Genomic DNA, 19,034 nt, shown 5'->3' with positions numbered 1-19,034 from the left:
GTAAAGAGAAAAAAGTGTTCAGGAAATATTAAGTGCTGATCGCAGGGTAATTCACTGTCACCAAATCTCTTAAATTGGTCCAATGTTTCAAATTGCTTTATGAGGAAAAGAAAGATTGACAACTTAAATAATTGAGGTATGATCCTAAGGGTAAGGGATGTCGTGTAGTTAGGTGCTAGAGAATGGAATTTGAGTCTTCATTATTTAGCAAATATTATCTCTTGACTGACAATCCCCAGCCTGGTATTTTCAACCCTCCTTATTCTACTTTATTATTTTCTGTAGGATTTTCACTATAAAGCATATTGTATATAATTTACTTATTTTGTTTATTGTCTGGCTTTTCCAACAAGGATGAGGGCAGGCATCTTTCTCTGTGTTGTTCAGTGATGTAGCCCAAATCTCTAGAAGGAAGGAAACTACTTAATCACTTTGTGCCTCAGTTTCCTCATCTGTACAATGGGGTCAAAAATAGTACCTACCTCATAAGGATTAGATTATATAATTTAATATATTTAAAGGGCTCAAAATAGTTCCTGGAGCATACCAAAGAGCTACATAAATGCTTGTTACCATCATCATCATCAATCTTATTAGTTCAGATAGCAAAAGCAGGGTGCGCAGAGACACAGAGGTGGAAAGTGGTATGATGTGATGGGGAACTAAATGTCGGTAGTGATGATGCCCCTGAGGAGTAGGGACCATATCATAATCTGAAATCGTTATATATTGCATTTCTCAATTGTTTACAATCTGTTTCTGCCTACTACAACACAAACTCCGGGAAGACCCCCATGAGGCATTTATGTGGCAAATCACTATATCCCAAGCATTCAGGAGAGTCCTTAGCAACCTAGCCAGTGCTAAATAAATATTAATTGAATGAATGATGGGTTAAGGATTTTGAACTCTGCCCTGAACACAATGGTGAGTCAGTGAAGCAGGTAAAACACTAAATAAGAGGCTGGGAAGCAGGTCATCAGTTTCTTGCAATAAGCTTGGTCAGTCCCTTGCAGATGAAAGCAGGAGACTTGAGATGAGGATGAGGAGACGCATTCAGGTGACGGTGCCAATTCACGGAGATGGAGGAAAAGGAGGAGGAAGAGCAGATTAGGGAGAGATGAGGGTCTCTGTTCGGGACATGTTCTAGATTTGTGGGTCTGGAGCCAGAGAGGCTTGGGCGTTACTGGGGTGTAAGGGGCAACAGAAGCCCAGAGTCTGGATGGCGTGATGCTGGTGACCTTCATGTGCACACATGTTGCTCACTGTTCATGACCCTTTCGGGAGTTTGTCCCTCCAGCAAGACTGGATATTCTTTGGGGACAGGACTAAGTCCCACTGTAGCCTTCAGGACACAGTAGGCATCTCAGTGCTAGGAAAATGGCCAAGGACAGAACTCCTGGAGCAGAAAGGAACCTTAAAAACCATTTCACATGAGAGAATGGGGCCCAACATCTTTCATCCTCCTGCCTGAGGTCACCCAGCAAAACAGCCGCAGCTCAAGGCAGCCAGCCTGGTGCCCCTTCAAGGAGGCCACGCTGCCTCGGGGCGGTGAGTTGAGAGCGCCCAGGTGAGCGAGGGAGCTGGGGCAGTGGGCTCACCTGGCTGCTTGGAGCCTCAGTTCCATCAGCAGCGGGGTTGTTAGGGGTTGCTTGGGACTGTGTCACTGGTGAAGCAACCAGCACAGTGCCAGGCACCCAGTCGGCACACAGTTAACTGTTCATTTACTGTTCACGTCCCTCAGGAAGACAGGGAGTTTGCGATAACGTGGTCCGGATGGAGCGGGATGCTGTGACCTGAAAGGCGGCCGGCTGAGCGGCAAGACCTGGTCTTGGAGGGAAGAAACCAGTCCTCATCAGTCAGGGAAGTAAGTCGCTCTCCTCTGGAGGGTTTGACAGCGCTATCAGCGCAGGGCATCCCTGCCTGCGCGCGTCCCCTCCCTCCTCCGCCGGCGTCCCCTCCCTCCTCCGCCGCCGTCCCCTCCCTCCTCCGCCGGCGTCCCCGTTCTCAGCTCCGCCCCGCCGGCTCAGTGACGTCCCCAGGAGGAAGCGCTTCCCGGCTGGCAGTAGTGTTTGAAGACTGCGGGCTGCCAGAGCTAGAAGTGCGTTTAGAAGGTGAGATGGGCAGAGGGAGCAGAGCTGGAAAAGCCTGAGACGTTGTTTTAGTTGCAGGATTCCTTGGGCTTTGGGGACCGGAGACGACAATGGGCGTGGGACTCGGGAGCCGAAGGAGCCACACAGCCAGCCGGCCAGCCGCAGGGCGCCTTGAGAACCCCAGACGTTGTAACAATCCACACCTTATTTATTCAAATCATGGGTGTATCGGGCACCTCTGGTCACACGGCGAAAGTGAAACCGAAAGCAGGACGGGTCCCTCGCAGCGCTTTTGCTGGGCTGTCTGTCCTCTCCTGCTACTGTGCTCCGCGCCTCCTTGACCTTCCTTCCTTCTCTGCCCCTGTTTGCTCCAGCCCCACCCTTCACCTGCTGTGACGGGAACCGTCCACACCCACATATAGGCCAAAGATGTCACTGATGAGGATTGTGCTTACGCTGCGGCGAGTCTGATTAGACCTCTGAGGTGGGGGCTTTGAGACTGTCAGAGGGGGCCGACTGCTGAAAAACGGTTGCTTTCTGAATTTTGTAGCGTATGCAGTTATATAAATATTCAGGCTACAGTTTGGTGCTACCTGCTGTTTGAGCTGAGATCTGGTTGAGGGCAGCTGGACTAAATTGACACCCTAGGTTCCTTATTCGTGTATTACGTATATGCACATAAGTGGGGAGAATGGGGTTCGTTAAACACTTTTTTTTTCATGAAGCGGCATAATTAGCTGTACCATTTATTGAATGCCTACTATCTCCCCCCTCCCTACTTTGGTGCACTTTCTGTGGGGGGCTGTATTTATGCTTGCCCCCATTTGAGGGAACAGGAAGTCCAGACAATAACCAAGGTCACACAATTAGGAAGTTAAGTCTAAAGTCACAAAACCAGGGGCTCTACCTTCCATCTCGCTGAGGCCGGAGCCGGAGTTCTTTCCACGGCTCCGCACTACTTTGAATTTGCACCTGCGCAAAGAGCCGGGGATACACCCACCAAGAGTGGTTGCACTTCAACCAGAAATGCAAATTGACACTTTTTTTCCCTCTCATTATAGGAGGGTTCTGGTTTTTTAAAGAGGCCGTCTGTTTCTAGTAGGAGTATGTTCATGTGGTATTGGAATAAATTTTTTTATTAATATAGGTTGAGAATCCGAAAAACAATTATAGCCTTTGAGCAGTCATTCAATTCTTTGAAATCTATCGTAAGAAATCTATATAAGATCTAACGTAAGAAAACAAGCTAAAATAAGCTAAATTTGCTGCAACATTATTTAGAATTGTGAAAAAGTTCTAATTTAAAAACTCTTGTTTAAAAGTTATTTTAAAAAGCTGTTCAGTAATAGGGAACAGAAATAACTCTCTGATGGCAACTTGCACAGCCATTAAAGTGTTTTAAAACACTTTGTAATGATGTAGGATATCATGTAAAGTAAGGCACTAAATGAAAAGAAGCATGTTACAAAGTTCATTACGTAGCGTGAGTCCAACTGTTTTTTTTTTAATCTATAGAATTATGTTAAAATATTAACAGTGCCTGTTTCTGGGCAGTGGGAGAATAGAGTAATAATTTTCTTGTTTATAATTTATACATATTTATAATATTCTATAGTAAAAAGTTCTATAATAAGTAGATGAATTTTGAAAAAGTTGCTAGTAAAATTAATTTCTCTTGTCTCAAGTGTTTTCTCACTATTATAAAATTACAAAGTACCTCTCTCATCTCCAGGTGGAAAGTCAGAAGATTCCAAGAGTGTTGTCCTTCCTCGACTGGTGGTCTGTAGCCAGATAATTGCTATTCACCCTGAGAGCAGTCTCTAAGGGCTCCATGTCTCTTTGATCAAGCCCCAAGGACATACATTTTCATTTTCTCAAAGAAAAAGCAAAAAATTGTAGCCAATGGTATTTACCATTATGGAGACCAAGAACCGTAACAACCCTCAGCAAAGACCCATACCCTCTGGGAAGGCTTCAGAGGAAGACAATCATTTGTTGATTAAAGCTGTTCAAAACGAAAAAATAGAGCTGGTCCAGCAGTTGCTAGAAAGAGGGGCTGATGTCAATTTCCAGGAAGAGAAAGGGGGCTGGTCTCCTTTGCATAATGCAGTGCAAATGCACAGGGAGGACATTGTGGATCTTCTGCTCAGTCACGATGCGGATCCTTGTTTGAGGAAGAGGAACGGGGCCACTCCCTTCATCGTCGCTGCGATCGTGGGAAATGTGAAGCTGCTCGAACTTTTCCTTTCTAAGGGAGCAGACATCAATGAGTGTGACGTTAACGGCTTCACGGCTTTCATGGAAGCCGCTGCGTACGGTAAGGTCGAAGCCTTAAGATTCCTGTATGAGAATGGAGCAGAGGTGAATTTGCGTCGAAAGACAAAGGCAGATCAACAGAGGATTCGGAAAGGAGGGGCCACTGCTCTGATGGATGCTGCTGAGAAAGGGCACGTAGAAGTCGTGGACATCCTCCTCCACAAGATGGGGGCAGAGGCCGATGCCCGAGACAACATGGGCAGAAATGCTTTGATCTATGCCTTTCGGAGCCCTGACAATGGGAATGTGAGGGCCATCACTCGCCTTCTGCTGGACCATGGGGCTGATGTCAATGTGAAGGGAGAAGGAAGGAAGACGCCCCTGATCCTGGCAGTGGAAAGGAAGAACCTGGATTTGGTGCAGATGTTTCTGGAACAAGGACACATAGAGATGAACGACACAGACGACAAGGGCAGGACAGCATTGTGGCTTGCTGTCAAGCACAGTCTGAAGGAAATCGTCCAGTTGCTATGCAGACAAGGAGCCAGCACAAATTGTGGGGACTTGGTTGCCATAGCGAAGGCTAATTATGACACTAGCCTCGCAAAGTTTCTTCAGCATCATGGAGCCACCGAAGATGCTCACCCTCCCGCTGAAGACTGGGAGCCTCAGAGCTCACGCTGGGGAAAGGCCCTGAAACAGCTCCGCGGGATGCGCCGCCCTATGATCGGCAAACTCAAGATCTTTATTGATGACGAGTATAAACTTGCTGACACTGCTGAAGGGGGCGTCTACCTGGGGTTCTATGAAGACCAAGAGGTAGCCGTGAAGCGATTCTATGAAGGCAGTGCACGTGGACAAAATGAAGTCTCCTGTTTGCAGAGCAGCCGAGCCAACAGTGACGTGGTGACATTCTACGGCAGTGAGAGCCACAAGGGCTGTCTGTACGTGTGCCTTGCCCTCTGTGAGCAGACTCTGGAGAAGCACTTGGACAACCACGGAGGGGAGGCTGTGGGAGACAAAGAAGATGAGTTTTCTCGAAACATCATCTCGTCTATGTTTAAGGCTGTTCAAGAACTACACTGGGCTGGATATACTCACCAGGATTTGCAGCCACAAAATATCTTAATGGGTGAGTTCCCAGTCTTCTCTTAGAAACCGTGGGCTCTTTCTTTACAAAACGAAGGGATTTTCACTGCAAAAAAATAAAGAACTAGAGTCAAGGTGCATTATTTAGTGTGAGGATTAATGTAACAACTCCATAGTTATGGCGCCACCAGTTGTAACTTATCCCACGTGGAGGTGGCGGATGCCAGCAGAGTACCAGGCTAACTTTGTGTCACCTTTGGCAAATACAAATATGAAGGCAGGTCTTGGATGGAGCCAACTCCAGAAGTTTGCATTCTTAGATAGTCTGCAAGTCAGAGAATCCGGGAAACGTGTTCCTTTAGGCAAGATGGCAGTTACCGTGGAACTTAACGGCAAAACCGAGGTCAAAATTGGGATCCAGGACAGATTGTGACTCAGTGAAACAGACTGCAAGCAGGCCGAATAAGTCAGCGTCCGCTGGTGCAATCCCAGAACAAAATAAACTAATCCAATGTCAAAGGTAACAAGCAGAGCTCAGCGTACGATCCTGGAGGGGGCCGGGTGGGGGGCAAGGTGGCACAGTGTACAGAGCCTTGGCTTTGGCCCCATTCAGGATGCCTTGCAGCCTAGTCCCACCACTTTGTAGCTTTGCAACCTTGACCAAGTTGCTTAAATCTGGGAGCCTTTGTTTTCTCATCTGAGACTGATAATACCTCCTTCATAAGGTTGTTATGAGGTCTAAGTGCGGTGTGTCAAAGGGACCAGTCACCTGTGCGTTGTAGGTGCCCAGCAAAGGCCAGGTGCTTGACTAGGGGGGCAAGCAGAGCCTAACCTACAGATATGCCCTGAGATTTAAGCTTCATGTCAGGCACCAGGGCGACAAGAGGGTGCAGGCATTGAGAGGCAGGGAACAGTATTTAAGGTCCTGGAAGAGAGAAATTAGCTCTGCATAAGAATATAGCTGAGATCTGGTTTTTAGTTTGAAGACAGGTGCTCGTGGCACGCCTTCCTGATTTTAAGCAACTTTGCTGGGGAGACGGACGAGGGCCAGGAATATGTCCAGCTCTGCCAGGTGAGGAAGCATCTTCAAGAGTCAGGCAAACGTAACTGCCCATCTTGCTGCCAAAGGGTCATATATCATGCTCCAAAGCAAAACAGCTTGTGATCCCTTGGTCTTTGAAATTTCTGGCACCACTTCTTCCATTCTTGAGCTGGAACAATAAAGACTTGATTCTATTTTGGCCTCCGGGTGGTGGCCCTAGCCCATACTGTAGACTCTTCCTTGTATTGAACTCCTAAAATGACAGGACAGGGGTTTTAAGATTTCATAGCTGAGATCAACATAAAAAAAATCCTTACAGGATGAAATCTTGAAGAATCATGGAGAGACCAAATGTAGGCAGGAGGGGACTGAAGACTAGCACAGGAGCCCAGGACAAATGCGAGGAAGCCACAGCAAAGCTCTCCTCATCATGAAAGTGGGAACAGAGCAGAAAAGGGCCACTTGGAAGTGATGGAAGCCAGAAGCAGGAGAGGACCAGGGACCAGCTAGCAGGCAGATCTGTGCATCAGTAGGAATTAGGGAGGTCAGACTTGGGGCTTCCCTTCTTCCCCAGGGATCAAGCATCCATGACAGGCCTGTCTGTCTGCAAACAGGGGGCCTATGTGAGTCACTGGGTGGCTGGTGATCTCAAGAGAAACCAAGAGCAGTTAAACCCACACAATTTCTGCCAAAGCACCTACTAAGTGGCATGTCCTGCTTGCCCCAGAGCTCCACTGAATAAAACCCATAGCGGAAGCTCTGGCAGGTACATCCATCCCTCCCCTACGTTGGGTGGAATTGACAGAAGGAACTCATGGGATGTCAACTGCAAAGTAAGGCTTCCAGTCAAAAATCACTTAAAATATTTAAGAGCTGCCAATACCCTGAAAGAGAGGCCTGGAACAAAAGAATTTACACCCAAAGAAACATAGCTAACCAAGTGTGTAAGTTTCCCGTGGCTACTGAAAGAAATTGTCACAAACTGGGTGGCTTAAAACGACAGAAATTTAACCTCCCACACTTCTGGGGGCCAGAAGTAAGAAACCTGTTCCACTGGCACCAAGTCAGGTGTCCGCAGGGCCAGATTCCCTTGGGACGCTGGAGGACAGAAACTGAGTGTCAGCGTGAAACAATTTTATAACACTTTAGCAATGTCTGTTGAAACTGAAGTTAAAAAAATTGGGGCCTATAAACAAAAAAAATCAGGAGTTAGAAGAGATGTGAAGAGTTCCATCAGGCACTTTCAAATTTCGGTAGCAGGAAACTCAAGGTGGCTTAAGCAAGTGAAGGGAATTTATCATTTCAAATAATTGGAAACAGTCTGTGGATTATGATCTGCACCCCATCTGCCCCTTCAGCTTCATTGCAGGCCACCTTCTGACTCCATCCCTCCTCCCCAGGCTATCAGTCCTTCCTTCGGTGAGAGAGGAGTTCCCCAGGAATTCCCATCTGGAATTCTCTCTTCCCCATTCCACTCACCCACCCAAATTCTACTGACCTTTTCCATCGAGGTGTCTCTTCCTGAAGGAAGACTTCTCCCCTCCACTCACAACCCAGTAGCCCTTCCATGTTACACTCTCAGGGCCTCCTGCACTTTGGCTAGCATTTTCAAACTTGCAATGAATTTTATGTTTATGTGTAATCATTCCTTATTGAGTATCAGTTCCCTTGCCCAGAGACTCTGAACTGTCTAGGGCCAGAACTGTGTTCTCCTTCCTCACCACCGCTTTTTCCCTCACTAAACACTTGTTGAATAATTTGATGGGTTCATTTTTTGTTAGACTCTGGGTTTCCACACAACGTTGATGTCTAAGTTCATAACGAAAGCGGTGTGAGAAGCACACAGTGGTACTTGCCATCATCCTATCTGGGGTTCCCCAGCCTTCCTTCTCCGACTCCTCCAAGCCACCTCCTCGAGGACAAGTCACTGACCCACTCACCTTTCATGTTGTTCCCAACCTCTCCCATCCACACATCCCTCTTTTTGAGGACTCAGTGGCTTCCATTAAGGGAGAAAGATTCTGAAGGGGACAAGGAGGCAGTGACTCATTACAAGCACGTGGTTCCCAGGGTAACTGATCACCACATCATAGTGGGCAGGAGTGAGTGGGCTTGATTTGGTGGGACGCTGTGCTAAGGTGGTCTTGGATTTGGACCTTGTTGTTTATTGTTCTTTAGCTATAGGATGTAACCTTAACTCCCTCCAGCAGCTTCTTTACAAATCTGTGCACTTTGTCCCCAAAAAGGGCATGAATGGGGAGCTGGTTAAACTTATCCTTGTGTTTCCCCACCCGTTGACTCAGAAAAAGATAAAATGTAACTCCTGCTCTTAGCAGATACCTAATATGTGAAAGGACACAGTGCACATGATAGTGCTTTGAGGAGTAAACAAGGCAGGTATGAACTTACTGTTGCCTTCCTCAGCGATGATGGATTGTACATTGTGTTACATATTTATTTAAATTAATTACAACATGGAGAATGAGGGTTTTTCCTTGCATCTCTACAAATTACCCCCTAGATGCCAAGAATGGTGCTTGCCTGGCAGATTTTGATAAAAGCGTCAAGTGGGCTGGAGATCCACAGGCAATCAAGAGAGATTTAGAGGTAATTTCTACAAACAATTTACTTTTCTATCTTTCTGCTTCCTTATTTGTTCATTACCTTACTTCCTGTGGCCAAATTAGTGGACGTTCCCATTTTAACCTGGTGGGAAAGATGGTTCAAGCCCTGCCCCTCCCTGTACCCATTGCCCTCACTCCCTTGCAGACAGATGACAGACGACAGACAGCATTTCCCTGGGTTGGGATGGGGTTGGTAGTCGCTGTGGTACTTTCTGTATCTCTCTGGATCCCTCTCCTTCCACAGGCTAAATAATAAATACACTGAGCATGCCACATTTCTTCCAGAGTTACCTCCAGCAGGCATCTCTAAAATAACTGCACAATTCCTGCAGGAGATGTTTGCTGCCTAAAGACAAAGTAAATGAGATTTCTTTCCCTACTCCACTCAAACGTGTGTGCTGAGCTCCTGGGAGGGCCAGATGCTAAGATCCTCTGAAGCACATGGGAGGGATGGGATTGATCCCCAGCTCAAGGGAGACTGAACTGAGCCCCAAAGGTTAAGATCCTGAAACAGCGGAGCAGAGACGGATGTAGCCTCTGCAGAGCGCAGCTCCCAGCTCCATTCTGACCCGGTGGGCGGCGCGCTCCTGGAGCTGTCCAGGGTGCTGGAATTCCCATGCAATAGCAAGAGCTCTCCATCCATCCCTGTCTGGCCTTTCTGTGGCTCCAGATCTGAGCTCCTCCCCTGACTGGTGTCTTGCCGGGTGCAGAGGTCCCTATGCTGGCCTTCTCCCTGGCCTTGCCTCCCTGCTGTGGCCTAACTTCTGGGGCCATCACTGTGCTCTACTGGACCTGGTCTGGCTCCTTTATCTGCTGTCTGACAGCAGATAAAGCCCAGACCCAGGGTCCCAGTTCCCAGCCAGACTCTGGGCACCCCCCTTATTTAAAACCTTCTCCCTTTCCTCCTTTTATCTAAATTGTATCTAAACTTTGGGGTCTAGCTTGAATTCCTCTTCCTCCAAGCAGTCTGCTCTGAAAACTCTGGCCTGGGACTATCTTTAGTTCCTTATAAACCTAAATCGTGGGGACCATATACTGCCTTGATGAGTTCTCTATGCACAAGCTTGTGTCTTCTTTCCCTGACCAGCCCGTGGACTCCTCGGAATTCTGTGTGTTTTCCATTTCCTCATAGCCTGCGCCACACCCTCCATGGTTCCCCCACTAGAGAGATAATTCATAAGCACCTTTGGCTCGATTTATGACTTTTATGCAGGCGCTCGGGCTGCTGGTCCTGTATGTGGTGAATAAGGGGAGCATTCCTTTTGGGAGACTGAAGGATCAAGGTAATCAGGATACGGAGGAACTGATTCAATTCTCTCCAGATGAGGAAACTCGGGACCTCATTCGTCGCCTGTTCTGCCCTGGTGACAGTGTGAAGGACCATCTGAGTGGCCTGCTGGGCCACCCCTTCTTTTGGAGTTGGGAGAGGTAAGAAGACTGCTTGTATGTTACAGGCCTCCAGGATGGAGACAGTGAGGGTACAAGTCAGGGCGCATCTCTCCGCCATCTTCAAGCTGAAGACCCAGGAAAGCAAATGGTGTGATTTAGTCTGAATCCAAAGGCCTGAGAACAAGGGGAGCTGAAGCTGTAGATCCCAGTAAGGGTCTGAAGGCCTGAGAGCTAGCAGAGCCGAGGGTGAGAGAAGAGAGCTGTTCCAGCTGAAGCAATCCAGCAGCGAGGGAGGATTTCCCCCTTTCGTTCTATTCTGACCCTCCACGGACTGGACGCTGCCCACTCACACTAGGGAAGGCCATCTGCTTTGCTGAGTCCACTGGTCCAAATGCCAGTCTCCTCTGGAAACATCCTCATAGACAGCTAGAATAATGCTTAATCTGAGCCCCCTGTGGTCAGTTAGGTTCACACATAAAATTAAGCATCACAGTGAGGTGGTGTGGGCAGGGGTCAGGCTGTGAATCAGCAGAACCAGGCCCTTCGGTCAGCTTGGCACTTCCTGGAGGGGGGTCACTGAGCAGTGACTTCACTCCTCTGGATTCTAATTTTCTCCACTGAAGAATAGGAAAGGGGTGGCGGGAGTTAGAGAGAGGGAGAGAGGGAGAGAGAGAGTGGAGGGGGGAGAGAGATGGGGGAGGGGGGAGAGAGATGGAGGAGGGGGGAGAGAGAGGGTGGAGAGAGAGGGAGGGAGAGAGAGAGACATTGCTTTCCCATTGTGCAGAGTTTTTAAAGACGTACTTTTACCAAAAGCCAAAATCGAATAGTTTTCTCTTTCTGGAAGGTGTGGGGAGGATGGGATGACTCTGATCATTCTGTCAAATTCAGCCGCTACAGGACCCTTAGGGATGTGGGAAATGAGTCTGACATCAAAACGCGAAATCCTAATGGCGAGATCCTCCAGCTACTACAGCCTGGACCATCCGAAACTTCCACAAGTTTTGCCCAGTGGACGACTAAGGTATGAACAATTCCCACAGTCTGGGAGTTTTTCCAGAAATAAGTGTCTGGGTCGTGTGGTCTGTTAGTTTTCCTAAGTTTTTTTTTTTTTTTAATACTGTGAGCCTGGCCCAACTAAGGGGTGAGAGAGGGGGGTTTTCTTTCCCTCTGCCCATCCCAGCCCCTCTTCTGCCCATCCCAGTCCCCCTCTGCCCATGCTGGGTCCCCTCTGCCCATCCCGGGTCCCCTCCAACCATTCCGGTCCCCCTCTGCCCATCCCCTTTTGGGCCTCTGCATAAGCCAGGCCCTCCTGACAGACTCCTCTAGGCTCCTCTTTAGGATGAGGTTGGCCTTGCCCAGCCCATGAGCCTTTTCCTTTTCTGAGGCTCTTTCTCTCAAGCCTTGTTTTCTGAATGAGGCCTAATAATTCTATTACCATTGTGACAAGAGCAGCTGATTAAATAGAGGTTAGCCCAAAGGAGGTGTTCCCCCCTGGGGCGTTTCGTCCAGGGAGAGACAGGCTGCCTCTGCTGCCCGTGAACAGCCGAGCTCTGAGCATCCCCACACACACCTGCTTCCTGCGTGAGAAAACAGACAACGAAAAAAAAAAAAAAAAAAAGATGATCTTTCAAATTCCTTCTTTTCCCAGGAAGGTCCAACTAACTTGAGATGAATATAGTGGAACATAAAAATTAATCACCATCTTAATCTAGTCAGTACTCTCAGAACTTCCATTATTATTAATTAGCAGACATCTGTCAAGTGCCAGTGTGTGTTAGGCCCATGCAAGGTCAGGCATGTGCAAAGCAGACTGCAGCATGTTCCATGTAGGGCTGGGAGACCCGCAGGAATGATGGGTACCCCAGAGACCCGTGCAAAGCATTATGGGAAAACCCGTAATTCTCAGCTTCACTATCTTAGGCCTGATCTAGGACTCTGCTTCTCTTTGTTTCTAGGTCTCACTTTGCTTTCCTTCCTTTGCCTGCCTCTAGACCACACATCGTACTCATAGTTGCTGGCTTAATGTCTGTCTTTCCCGCTACCCTGTAAGTTCTACGAGGGCAGAGATTATCCACTGTCTTGTCATTGTATTCCCGGCCTAGAGTAGGTGTGCTAGGACTCTTTGCTAAATGAATGTCTATGAAACTTCAGCTGAAAGTTAATCTTTTGTAGAAACAAAGCCATTGGAACTCAGAGCAGATGCTGACAATAGCTAACGATTATGTAGTCCCGACTACATGGCAGCTCTGGTTCTCAGGACTTTACATGGGTTGCCACAGTTCACCTTTATAACAACTTCCGAGGCAATTATTTCCATCTTGCAGGTGAGCAAACTGAGGCACAGACAAATGCTTTTTGCAAAGGCACAGAGTCAGGAAGGGGCAGCAGGAGTTGAAGCCGAGCAGTCTGGCTTAGAAGCCATGCAGGAAAGCCACTCTTTGTACAAAGTCATGATGCCATAAGGTCCATCAACTCATTTAATTGCTAAGGAAACTGAGGCTCAGAGGTAGAACCCAAAATACCCAGGACCGGAAAGCCAGAGGGTGGCAGAGCTGGGAAGAGAATCCTGTTCTTTTGTCTCCCAATTCATTGGTTCTTCCCCTTAAACATCTTTGATTTGTGTTGACTTTTTTTTTTTTAACATTTTTTATTGATTTATAATCATTTTACAATGCTGTGTCAAATTCCAGTATAGAGCACAATTTTTCAGTTATACATGAGCATATATATATTCATTGTCACATTTTTTTCTCTGTGAGCTACCATAAGATCTTGTGTATATTTCCCTGTGCTATACAGTATAATCTTGTTTATCTATTCTATAATTTTGAAATCCCATCTATCCCTTCCCACCCTCCACCCCAATGGCAACCACAAGTTTGTATTCTATGTATATGAGTCTGTTTCTGTTTTGTATTTATGCTTTTTTTTTGTTTTTTTTTTTTTTAGATTCCACATATGAGTGATCTCATATGGTATTTTTCTTTCTCTTTCTGGTTTACTTCACTTAGAATGACATTCTCCAGGAGCATCCATGTTGCTGCAAATGGCGTTATGTTGTCAGTTTTTATGGCTGAGTAGTATTCCATTATACATATATACCACAACTTCTTTATCCAGTCATCCGTTGATGGACATTTAGGCTGTCTCCATGTCTTGGCTATTGTAAATAGTGCTGCTATGAACATTGGGGTGCAGGTGTCATCCTGAAGTAGGGTTCCTCCTAAATATATGCCCAGGAGCGGGATTCCTGGGTCATACGGTAAATATATTCCTAGTCTTTTGAGGACTCTCCATACTGTTTTCCACAGTGGCTGCACCAAACTGCATTCCCACCAGCAGTGTAGGAGGGTTCCCTTTTCTCCACAGCCTCTCCAGCATTTGTCATTTGTGGATTTTTGGATGATGGCCATTCTGACTCATGTGAGGTGATACCTCATTGTAGTTTTGATTTGCATTTTTCTGATAATTAGTGATATTGAGCATTTTTTCATGTGCTTTTTGATCATTTGTATGTCTTCCTTGGAGAATTGCTTGTTTAGGTCTTCTGCCCATTTTTGGATTGGGTTGTTTGGTTTTTTCTTATTAAGTCGTACGCTGCTTATATATTCTGGAGATCAAGCCTTTGTTGGTTTCATTTGCAAAAATGTTCTTCCATTCTGTAGGTTGTCTTTTTGTTTTACTTATGGTTTCCTTTGCTGTGCAGAAGCTTGTAAGTTTCATTAGGTCCCATTTGTTTATTCTTGCTTTTATTTCTATTGCTTGAGTAGACTGTTCTAGGAGAACATTTCTGAGATGTATGTCAGATAATGTTTTGCCTATATTTTCTTCAAGGAGGTTTATTGTATCTTGTCTTATGTTTAAGTCTTTGATTCATTTTGAGTTGATTTTTGTGTATGGTGTAAGGGAGTGTTCTAGCTTCACTGCTTTACATGCTGCTGTCCAGTTTTCCCAACACCATTTGCTGAAGAGACTGTCTTTATTCCATTGTATATTCTTGCCTTCTTTGTCGAAGATGAGTTGACCAAAAGTTTGTGGGTTTATTTCTGGGCTCTCCATTCTGTTTCATTGGTCTATATGTCTGTTTTTGTACCAATACCATGCTGTCTTGATGACTGTAGCTCTCTAGTATTGTCTGAAGTCTGGGAGAGTTATTCCTCCAGCCTCTTTCTTTCTCTTCAGTAATGCTTTGGCAATTCTAGGTCTTTGATGGTTCCATATAAATTTAATTATGATTTGTTGTAGTTCTGTGAAATATGTCCTGGCTAATTTGATGGGGATTGCATTAAATCTGTAGATTGCCTTGGGCAGTGTGACCATTTTAACAATGTTGATTCTTCCAATCCAAGAGCATGGGATATCTTTCCATTTTTTAAAGTCTTCTTTAATTTCCTTCATCAATGGTTTATAGTTTTCTGTGTATAATTCTTTCACCTCCTTGGTTAGATTTATTCCTAGGTATTTTATTACTTTGGGTGCTATTTTAAAGGGGATTATTTCTTTACTTTCTTTTTCTGTTGATTCATCATTACTGTAAAGAAATGCAATTGATTTTTGAACATTAATCTTGTAACCTGCTACCTTGCTGAATTCTTCGATCAACTCTAGTAGTTTTTGTGTGGACCTTTTAGGGTTTTCTTTTGATTGACTTCAGCATCTTACCTTTTAATTCCCACTCTAAATTTTGCTTTCCTGTTGATCTTTGTGACTTGCCCATTTTCATGGTTGTACAATCGGTTTTCCAGGGTGGACCCCCTCTTTTCTTTGCACAGCTGCCCCTTCTACCACACATACACTGCTTAGCATTTCTCACACGTGCTCCACACATCAGACACCCGGGCAGCCTTTGAGTTGCCAGTCACTCTTCCTAAGGGACCTTCTGGCTGCATGGTTGTTGCCTCTTACTCTCTTACCCCATCAGAACCATGTACAAGAATGGAAGCACAAAGAGGAAGGCATTATTAATATGAGAGCAATTGCCCCTGGACGCTTAGAGACAAGGGAAAACATGTAACCTTTGGAAACATTATTCAAAACAAAAACAACCACACTCACTGTAGCAATGGCTCCCAGGCCTGGTGTCAGTCAGGGAAAACCTCTTTAAAGAAGAAATGTAATCAGGTATGAATTTGGAAGGGTGGCCACAATGATAACAATACTGTATAGTATAATGAGCAAATTTTTTTGCACAGTAGCCAACGATTTCCTAAACCATATTTTGATATGGTTAATTTTTATGAAACCAATCCATTTGGAAAATAGATATATGAGTTTAAAGTTATTTCTAATTCCACATCCAAACACAACTGCAGTTAGCATTGTGGTGTACAGTGTTTACTTCCATTTTTTTCTTTCTGTTAATTTACTTAATCAGTGGGAATTTTAGCATATTTTCAGATTTGTATTCTGTCTTTTTTTTGTATTCTGCTTTTTGGTATTAACATTCTATCAGGATTTATTTTGTGTTGCTATCACATTTTGTGTAATATTTTGGTTTGTTTGGTTTTTTTAGATCAACGAGTCTGTTATGAAAAAAATGGATGCATTTTATAAAAAAGGAAACAATCCCTATCAGGACACTGTGGGTGATCTGCTGAAGTTCATCCGGAATTTAGGAGAACACATTAATGAAAAAAAAAATAAACAGTAAGAATTTTTTCCCTCCTATAAGTCATACATCAGCTGAGAATAATTTCAAAATTCCAGTTCTGAATTTATATCTACTGGTTAATGGAAAGAAGAAAATTTATTCCAATGAAAGAAAAGTAACTCCTCCCCTCTGTTTGGAAAAGGGCCATCACAAGGGTCTCACCATCGACAGTGGACATGCCCAGCAGGGGCTGGTCTTCCATTTCAGCCTTGGCTCAGCTGCATGGGAGAGCAGGCCGGTGACTCCCTGGTGTGAAGAAATGGGGGACTGAGTGTCTGGGCAAAGCGAACGTAGTGTTATGAAAGTAGCCCCATGTTAGTTAAATCAACTTTTGCTACCAAAAGTCTTGGCTGCAAATTCACAAAAACTCTTGTAGCTTTCAGGGCCCTGGGATTTGGGAATTGTAGCTAAGGGACTGTGGAATTGCATCATCTCCCTTGTATGGACAATAAAACTGAGATTCATAAAAATTAGCAAATTAGTTGGCAAAGTTCACTCAATTAGTTGGAGCGTCAGGAAATGAAATTTGCTCTGTCTGATAAAGCAAAGTCCTGCTTTATTCTGCTGTAGAAACCAGGGGAGCAAAGAGAGTTCTAGGGCCACATGCTGGAAAAGGTGGGGGAGGGGAGTGGAGTACGGGACAAGCATGTCAGAATGTTTATGTTTCATTTCAGGATGAAGTCAACAATTGGAGAACCTTCCAAGTATTTTCAGGAGAAATTTCCCGATCTGGTCATGTACGTCTATACGAAACTACGGAACACAGACTACAGCAAGCATTTTCCAAAAACTCACCATCCAAACAAGCCTGGGTGTGATGGAGGTGGTGGTGATCAGCAGGCTGGCCAGCCCTAGTGCCCTTCTGAGTTGTTCAAGGAGCTTATTAGCTGTGTAATCCTGGGCGAGTCACAGCTCTCTGGGCCTCTTAACTAACCTGGTTGCTTGTGAGAGATGAGTTGCATGGCTGTGTCAGTTCCTGGTGCAGTGTCCGGCATCCCCCACATGTTTACAACCAAAAAATTACATGCCCAGACTTCTCTAGTCCTTTTTACGGGCCAAGCTTAGTGGCAGGAGCTGGGAAGGCATCCTGCTAAGATTCCTCTTGTCAATTGCTCGAAAGGAGTGAGTTCCCAGGCCTTTAATGCTGTATGTTTTATATCAATTACCTCATGTAATTCTTCCAACAAACTTGCAAGATAGGGGTAACATCCCCATTTAGGAACTGAAGAGCCAGAGAGGCTCAGAGGGTTGAAACCACTTGCCCCAGGTTACACAGAGCGCCGTATAAATGGACATGGTGTTGTTCTTCCCTCTCGCTCGAGCACCTTAGTGCTTAATTGCTGGCTCAGCTCTTCTGGACGAGACCCAGAAGGAATGTGTCAGGGCAGCTCTGGGTGGCTCATGCATTCGTTCATTCACTCCATTCATCCATGCAGTATTTTTTGAGCACTGGTTAGTGTAAGTCTACGCATTCTATTCCTTCTAGAATCACCTGTGCTGGTTTTCTGTGACGTTAAGGCAGTATTTCTCAACTGTGGGCAATCTTGCCACTCAGGGGCCATTTGGCAGTGTCTGGAGATACTTGGGGCTGTCAGAGCTGCGGGGAAGGGGTGTTACTGGTCTGATAGAAGTCACAGATGCTGCTGAACATTCTACGCTATGCACAGGAGCCCCCGCCCTCCTGCAACACAGAATTATCCCGCCTAAAATATCAGTGACACTGAGGTTGAAAAACCCTGCTTTAAGGGACTGTGACGCCTTTCAACTGGCTGGGGGCCCAGGACCGTGAAGTGTCGAGGAATGATTTGAATTTAATGTTTTGCTTTTGGCTCTGTAGTGAGACAGTTCCAGGGTCACCTCCTCAGGAAGTCCTCCTCCTTTTCAGAAAGAGCCCAGGATACTGGGTTTTTTTTTTTCCCCAATGCCTTCCCTCCCCACACCCCAGTCTGAGTGTCCTCTCTGGCTCCCTTGCACCTGTCGGCACACCACAGCGTGCTTCTCTCCACCTTGAGCATGACTCTTCCCTACTGGAATCTAAGCTCCTTAGGATCAATGGTCTAGACTTTTGATTTGTATTGTTACTGCCTAGCAAAATGTCTGCTGCACGGTAAGAATCAACGTTTATCGAGAAATGAATGAACCATCTTCATACATGAGTAATAACGCACGCTTACATTTTGATGGTGCTTTATAATTTATAAATTACACCTGCCTATTTTTCTCTCTTTTAGTTTTCAAAACAATCCCATAAGTGTTGCAATCCTCATTTTGCACATGAGGAAACTAAGGTTAGAGACGTGGTGATTTACTGTAAGGCAGAGCTGGGAAGTGTCACTGTCTTGACTTGAAAAGCTTTTCTGACATGAAGCCTGAGGTCTTTCCACTTACCCTCGCTGTGGCGGTTAAGATGCTGTTTTGTGATGGGAGGAACCGGGTGAAGAACTAGTATCTCAGGCTCTTTCTGAAAAGGAGGTGGTCTAAAGTGGGTGTCGCTGAATGAAATTAAGAAGTGCCGGGAGAAACAAACTTAAGGCTATTCTTTATGGTTTCAGCAGCAGTTAAGACTGCTTTAAGTTTTAAAATAAAGCTTTGATTTCCTGATTTGCAGTGAGTACCTGGATATGACAATCAAAATGCCCATTTGTAAAGCATATTCAATAAAACTATGAATTATTCGAATGTCTGATTTTCTCTGAGTGACACTTCCACGTTAGAGAGTAGGAATTTCTGCAATAGAAAATACTCGATGATTAATTCCCGGGTAAGTTCTAAGAAAGGGCGTCCAGCTCCTTAATCACGGGAAGAGCCTACTTTCATCCCTCTGGTGATCCGGGAACAATTCGAGCCCTGGGCATCCATGTAGCAAAAGAAGGAAAGAACTGATCACTTTA

General features: G+C 45.6%; 1 protein-coding gene across 2 annotated transcripts; it reads left to right on the top strand.

Annotated features, from left to right (window-relative positions):
• Positions 1–2,001: 2,001 nt before the first annotated feature.
• On the top strand, positions 2,002–18,818 carry RNASEL (ribonuclease L). Of its 2 annotated transcripts, none has more exons than XM_010988539.3 (7): positions 2,002–2,114; positions 3,826–5,481; positions 9,002–9,087; positions 10,318–10,532; positions 11,382–11,514; positions 16,006–16,139; positions 16,818–18,818. In XM_010988539.3, exons 2-7 carry the CDS (start codon positions 3,996–3,998, stop codon positions 16,996–16,998), a joined length of 2,235 nt encoding a protein of 744 aa, XP_010986841.1. In that variant the 5' UTR covers positions 2,002–2,114; positions 3,826–3,995; the 3' UTR covers positions 16,999–18,818. The 2 variants fall into 2 exon arrangements, with proteins under 2 accessions (XP_010986841.1, XP_064334131.1); XM_064478061.1 differs by lacking the exon at positions 2,002–2,114 and adding an exon at positions 2,250–2,577.
• Positions 18,819–19,034: the final 216 nt, after the last annotated feature.

This window comes from Camelus dromedarius, chromosome 23, assembly GCF_036321535.1.
Source record: "Camelus dromedarius isolate mCamDro1 chromosome 23, mCamDro1.pat, whole genome shotgun sequence".
Taxonomy (NCBI): domain Eukaryota; kingdom Metazoa; phylum Chordata; class Mammalia; order Artiodactyla; family Camelidae; genus Camelus; species Camelus dromedarius.
This window is presented reverse-complemented; position numbering and strand designations above follow the sequence as displayed.